At 40.3% G+C, this 7,492-nt stretch overlaps 1 protein-coding gene across 2 annotated transcripts in view; it reads right to left on the bottom strand.

The window, feature by feature from the left end:
- Window positions 1-1,787: 1,787 nt before the first annotated feature.
- Window positions 1,788-7,492, bottom strand: part of RALB (RAS like proto-oncogene B) — a 44,863-nt gene continuing 39,158 nt past the window's right edge. For both annotated transcript variants that reach the window (XM_040619010.1, XM_040619005.1), the window contains one exon: window positions 1,788-3,365. In XM_040619010.1, coding sequence (XP_040474944.1) covers window positions 3,246-3,365 — 120 coding nt within the window. In that variant the 3' untranslated portion in view covers window positions 1,788-3,245. The remainder of the gene's footprint in view (window positions 3,366-7,492) is intronic.

Genomic DNA, 7,492 nt, shown 5'->3' with positions numbered 1-7,492 from the left:
ACGCTGTCAAGAAGTTGCGTGAAGAACAAACAAGACGTTTTAATTTAGTTTTGAAAGGTGTAACTGTCACCAAGAGAGAAGCTAAAAGAATCCTATTACTGTCAAAAATGGGGTAGGGGTAAGGGACACAAAGGGGCTACACCCTTATCTAGCACAGCAAGTCGTCACGGGGAATGGCTGAGGTGAAAATCACGAAATCCGGCTTGAAGAACACTGTTGAGAAACTCAGGAGTATCTACTGAATGACCTGGGAATAGAAATGGTTGAATCTGACTTTTGGGGAACAGGGCTGGCACAGGAAGAGTGGGACTCAAGAGCTTCCATTACAAACACTTCTCTAGAATTCATTAGAATTTTAAAGCACATGTGGTTACAATTTTGATTAATTTTAATGAATTTTAAAATAAAAATATCCAAATCAAGTTTACTACGATAACGTTAACGGTACCTATGTATATTTCCCCCACTGTCCATACTTACCGCTGTTCAGCTTCTATTGTATTGTAAGCTTCTAAACCAACAGAGGTGAATTCTGTATTTAAGTTTATATATTGTAATTCCCCTCATCTAAAACATGTATAATTTTTCCCACACTTTTATGTCACTGGAGTCAGGATGGGTTCACTTAATTGGCAGGTTTTTTTCTTAGTGGTATAATAAACTATGGTGACATCTTAGAATTAATGGTGTCTTGGATTTGCTGAAACAGGATACTTGTAGCAAATTATATGTCTAGGTATTTTCCCCCTACGTCATGTTATGAAACCATAAACTGCTACATCTTCTTCTGCTCGGCCCCTCCCTCATTCTACTCCAGCCATATGACCTTTGGGGTCTTCTCCTCAACACCGTCGGGCCTTTGGACCAGCTGTTCCCTAGCCCAGGAAGTTCCCTGCACCCACCCAAGCAGCTCCTTCAGGGCGCACGCTCTCAATTTAAATGTCATTGCCCGGAGAAGCCTGTTGACCACGCAGTCGAAATCCTGCCCAGAAACACTTCCTATCGTATTACCCAGTTTTATTTTCATCCAGACACTTCCCCTGATTATTTTCATTTCTTTGTCTCCTACATCACTGGAGCATAAGCTCCGGGAGAACAAAGCTCTTGCCTATCTTCAATACCACATCCCAGCACCTAGAACCAAGCCTGAAACCAAATAGGTGCTGAAATATTTCTAGAATGAATACTTTAGGAACATAATGGTAGGCTCTTGGACACAACAGATCATCTTTTAGCAAGTAACCGTGTTTCAAATTTATAAATAACATGGTGTCCTTCTTTTTCTCTGTAAAAGAACCTCATCTGTATAAATTCTTTTGTTAGGAAGGTGCATTTCTGATTGCTATCCAGTTACATGTAATTTTAGAGATACACTAATAGCACACACCCAGAAGAGTTTCCATAGCGTGACATCATTCGTACCATCTTTAATATATTCGTACATCTTCCAGATCGACCTACCATTGACCGCGATGGATACCAAACAGGTAGCAAACTATAATGAAAAGAAAAGGTTGTTTCAGAAACTTCGAGAGTGTGATTAGCTTCAGGCTTTTAAACTTTATGAAGAAAGAGTAGACCTCTCTCCCAAAGAAAAGATGAAATTAAAATTACTGTTTATGCTTCAATTATATTTCCCACAGCCCAGTTCAAAGGATTAATTGAAATAAAGTTTGTCTGATATCACAGAACATCTAACAAGATCATTAATGAGTTACTGTCAGTTTCTCTGATACTTCCGTTTTACATGTACAAGAGGAGAAAATAAAAAGGCTGAAACCTTGAAATAGTGTACTTGTCTGCTTTTTTTTTTTTTTATTAAAAAAGACCATGATTCTTTAGGAGGTGATACAAGATTGCTTTCCAGTCAGATCATAATTTCCACAATTTCTGCAGTAACTATAAATTTGAAAGGTTCCCACTCTCCCCACCCCAATTCACTTTTGGCACCTGTATGTGAAATGTCACTTTCGAAAAATGGGGGAAAATGTGCTGAATGCTGGGTTTAAATCACAGTACCCCTTTCCTGAGGAAAACTTTTCTGGGTGTTAAATTGAGAATATTGATACAAGAAAGCTTAACAATATCTCATCAATAAAAGCCTTTTTCTAACCAACTCTACAGCTGTCTCAGAAGAAAATTATACTAGAGGTAGCAGCCAATTCTCAGAGGTAAAGGGTAATGGCTTATCTTATCCTTTCCTACTTCTCCTAATTTTAAATTTAGAATTACAGAGCAGTTCTAGGAGAGGTAGCAGAACGTCTGGCACAGGCTCTGGCTTCATGACTTGAGAATACAATGTCAACTCATCGCATTCTTCAGAAGAACTCATTATACTGAAAAGAAATAAAAGAAGAGGCTCTCTTAACCTGTGCATGCAGAGAGGTTGACCAGAAGGACAGATACCAGCAGAGGAGGAGGGACCTAACCATGTCTGGCAATGAGGAGAGGACGTATCCAAAGATATATTCTTGAACTGATTAGAAAAGTGTGTCACTTATAAAGTATACTACTCTTGAGACTTCACTTAATCTGCTAAACAGAAGCTTCGACACAAGAATCAGGATGCGACAGGAGAGAAATAGCCAACACAGGCTGTAATTGGTTAATATTAAAATATGAAGAATTCAACTTTCATTTCTCATACGTGTGAAGGGTTTAGGAGCTTGTTACTGACCTATTTGGCCTGATTCATATTTATTTTTATTTTTTCGCTGTGCTTCAGATCCACAGGGTATTGCCACGAAACTTATCCCAAAAAATCTCTGAATTTTTATTAGAGCTTGATGGATTTTTTAAAGTACTTCTGTTAAGCTGATAAGAGTTAGGGAGAGTCTTATCCTACCCCCTCCCCCAAACCTAAGAAGACATTTTTATTTCAAAACGAAAGATGGTGATGTTATAAAACTAGGGAGGGCAATAAGATGCTGTGACAGCACATTTCCTTTTAATTAACACTTATCTCTTGCCTATACGCTACATATGTGATTCAGCTTTGGGGAGGGAAAAGGGGAGGAAGAAGGAAAACTCCAAAACCTCCTGACAAAGTAGCCGTTCCAATGCGTGGACAAGGGCTTATTTCTTCTGCCGGCCACTGATTCACAAACATTTTCCCCATCTAAAGAAGTATGCGTGAATGAGGGTGGGGAGAGCAGGGAACACACCAAGAAGTCGACTACACTCTTCTCTTAATGAGCCCGCCCTGGGTCCTTAGCGGCCACTGACTTCATCCGCCATCTTGGCTTTCACAGTAAGCAACATCTTTCTTTAAAACTTTTCTTGTTCTTGCTGCTTTTCTTGCCGTTCTTGTCTTTATTCTCAGACATCTTTTTGGCTCTGATTTCTCTCATTAGGTCAAAGAACACCTGGGGTGGGGAGGAAGGAGGGAGGAAAAAGCATTTAATGATTTCACGAAGCAATTGCACTAAGCAGGCTACGTAGTTACATTTTAAAGCATAAAGCAGCCTCATTTTTATAAACCCTGCACCAAAATTTGCACCAGACTTTCTAGCATTTCCAGCCACCAGGCAAGGCTGAGAACAGGAGTGCCTGCTACTGGGTACTTTCTTAGACACGCCCATGTAATCCTTATCATGACCTTATAAAGGCAGGGACCTCATTATGCCTGACAGCTTCCCCAGCAAAACTAGCGGACTTGGAACATGGTGGGGTGGGGTGGGGAGAAGGGGGACAGAGCATAAACAGAATCAGGCTCCTGCCCCAGGAAACTGGGGGCACTGGGGAGAAGTGCTGTCCCACCCCCCCACCCCCCCACCCGGGCCCCTGCCCTCATTCTGAGGAACAGCCGCTGTTTGTTCCTTGTGATGTTCGCTGAAAGGAACTTTATCAAGAACTGATATAAGGCGGGTCCTTTGAATGCCAGTGTGTTATTCAGATACACATTATCGTTCGTCACAATAGTTTGGGTTTTGCCCTCTGATACCAGCAATCACGCCAAAGTGCGATGATACCTACCCAAGCAGACAAAACATGCCTCCCACAAAGACGCAGTTCAGATTTCTCAGACGGAGCGACGGAGACTCAGCGTAGAGACTGAGTGTAGGCTTTAATCTTTGGATGTCCGCACAAAACTAGAAGCTCCTTTTATTTTCATAGACTTATCTTCTTCTTGGTGAAAAGTAAGACCGAGCTTTCTGACTGGGGGACTCCCTGTGCATCTACCACCAGCTCCGGGGCCCGGAAAAGGGCCTCTTCCCCCAAAGTGAACTAAGCACCCCACCCACAAGAGCAGTGGGGAACAGCTTCAGAAGTTACAGCTTTTTCTTTCTGTTCTAACAGCAAAGGCAGGAGGGGAATGGAATGTGTCCAATCTAAAATGATGACGAAGTTGTTCATGGGCTGATCTTATCGACGACGGCCCGTCCCTTCGTGTAAATTGTTTACAAGTGAACACAATGCTGCCAGTCATAAGTTTCTGCTGGGTCCTGTTTGGCAGGTCAAGCTGCTCCAGTGGAGGAAGCGGAGATGCAAGGTGCCCTGCGACAGCCCCAACCGCCACCACACCGTCAAAAGCACGACATATGCATGCTTCCGCACCGAGAGAGCCGGCCTGATTTTTTTTTAAATCAAATACATGTCTGGATTTCCTGGGTGTTCCTACATCTAGAAAACAATGTGATAGAAAGAAAGAGATTTGGAACAGCACAGGAATCGACATAAGAGCTGAGAAATAATAGGAAGAAAATACAGCTAACAAGTGAACGTACGTCACATCGCAGACAGATTTAGATTGTAGATGCCGCCCAAGGGCTTCTAAAGTGAACCCTTCCTGAGGGGAAATAACGACTGACGCCACAGAAATACAAAGAATCATAAGAGAGTATTAGAAAACAATATGCCAACAAATTGGACAACCTGGAAGAAATGAGTAAACTCCTAGAAACATACAATATTCCAAAACAGAATCAAGAAGAAGCAGCAGCTTTGAACAGACTGATTACTAGTGGCAAAAATGAATTGGTAATCAAAACACTCCCAACAAACGAAAGTCAAGGACCAGATGGCTTCACAGGTGAATTGCATCAGACATTAAAGAAGAGTTAATACTTATTCTTCTCAAACTATTCCCAAAAAAAGAAAAGGAAAACCTACAAATTCATTCTATGAGGCCAACATCACCCTAATACCAAAACAAGACAAAGACACCACAAAAATAGAAAACTACAGGAGCACCTGGATGGCTCGGTCAGGTAAGCGTCTGACTCTTGTTTTAGGCTCAAGCCATGAACTCAGGGCCGTCACACAGAGCCGGAATTGGGGCCCATCTGGCTCTGTGCTCAGTGGGGAGTCTGCTTAAGATTCTCTCTCTCTCCCTCTGTCCCTCCCCATGCTCTCTCTCAAATAAACAAATCTTAAAAAGAAAACTGCATAAACATAGGTGTAAAAGTCTTCAGCAAAATATCAGCAAACGGAATTCAACAACACATTAAAAGGATCATTCACCACAATCAAGTGGGGTTTATTCCAGAGATGTAAGAGTGGTTCAATATTTGCAAATCAGTCACTGTGATACATCACATTAAAAAGAGAAAGGATAGGGGCGCCTGGGTGGCGCAGTCGTTAAGCATCTGCCTTCGGCTCAGGGCGTGATCCCGGTGTTGTGGGATCGAGCCCCACATCAGGCTCCTCCGCTGTGAGCCTGCTTCTTCCTCCCCCACTCCCCCTGCTTGTGTTCCCTCTCTCACTGGCTGTCTCTCTCTCTGTCAAATAAATAAATAAAATCTTCAAAAAAATAAAATAAAAAAAGGATAAAAACCACATGATCATCTCAAAAGACCCAGAAAAAGCATGTGACAAAATACAACATCTGTTCAGGATAAAAACTCCCAACACAGTGGATTTAGAAGGAACGTACCTCAACATAATAAATGCCATATCTGAAAAACCCACAGCTAACATCATACTCAATGGTGAAAAACTGAGAGCTTTTCCTTTATGATGAGGAACAAGAATGTCCACTCTCACAACTTCTATTCAAAATAGTACTGGAAATCCTAGCCACAGCAATCAGACAAGAAAAAGAAATAAAAGGCATACTAATTTAAAAAGAAGAAGTAAAACTGTCACTATTTGCAGATGACATGATACTATATATAGAAAACCCTAAAGATACCACACACACACAAAAAACTATTAGAATGGATAAATAAATTCAGTAAAGTTACAAGACACAAAATTAATACACAGAAATCTGTTATGTTTCTATACATCAAAATTGAAGTAGCAGAAAGAATTAAGAAAACAATTCCATTTACAATTTACACCAAGAGAATAAAAGACCTGAGAATAAATTTTATCAAGGTTAAAGACCTATACTCTGAAAACTATAAGACATTGATAAAAGAAATTGAAGATGATACAGAGAAATATTTCATGCTCACGGACTAGAAGAATTAATATTATGAAAATGTCCATACTTCCGAAAGCAAACTACAGACTAAGTGTAATCCCTATCGAAATACCAATAGTATTTTCCACAGAACTAGAATAATCATAAAATTTGTATGGAACCACAAAAGACTCTGAATAGCCAAACCAATCTTGAGAAAGAAGATTTCAAGATACACTTCCAAAGCTTTAGTAATCCAAATATGGTCCTGGCTCAAAAACAGACACATAGATCAATGGAACAGGATAGAGGATACAGAAATAAACCCATGCTTATATGGTCAATTAATCTAAGACAAAGGAGGCAAGAATATCTAATGGGGAAAAAACAGTCTTTTCAATAAATGGTGTTGGGAAAATTGGACAGCCACATGCAAAAGAATGAAACTGGACCACTTTCTTATACCAAACACAAAAATCAACTTGAAATAGACTAAAGACCTAAACGTGAGACCTGAAACCACAAAATTCATAAAAGAAAGAACATAGGCATGAGCACCAGGTGATGTATGGAAGTGCTGAGTCTCTCTATTGTACACCTGAAACTAATATTACACTGTATGTTAACTATACTGGAATTTAGATAAAAACTTGAGGAAAAAAAGAAAACATAGGCAGTAATTTCTTGGACATCAGCCTTAGCAACATATTTATGGATCTGTCTCCTCAGGCAAGGGAAACAGAAGCAAAAATAAACTGTTGGGACTAGACCAAAAGAAAAAGCTTTCGCACAGGGAAGGAAACCATCAACAGAAGAAAAAGACAACCACTGAATGAGAGAAGATATCTGTAAACCATATATTCAATAAGGGGTTAATGTCCAAAGTATATAAAGAACTTATACAACTCAACACCTAAAAACCAAATAATCTCATTAAAAATGCACAAAGGACCCAAATAAACATTTTTCCAAAGAAGACGTAGAGACGGTCAATAGGCACATGAAAAGACACGTCACTCAGCCTCAAGGAAATGCAGCTGAAAACCACAATGAGAGATCACCTCTCACACCTGTCAGGCTGGTAACAAAAAGACAAGAAAATAAGTGTTGGCGAGGATGTGGAGAAAAGGGAACGTGCGTGCA

Source organism: Ursus maritimus, unplaced genomic scaffold (assembly GCF_017311325.1).
Source record: "Ursus maritimus isolate PB19 unplaced genomic scaffold, ASM1731132v1 scaffold_1, whole genome shotgun sequence".
NCBI classification, from domain to species: Eukaryota; Metazoa; Chordata; class Mammalia; order Carnivora; family Ursidae; genus Ursus; species Ursus maritimus.
This window is presented reverse-complemented; position numbering and strand designations above follow the sequence as displayed.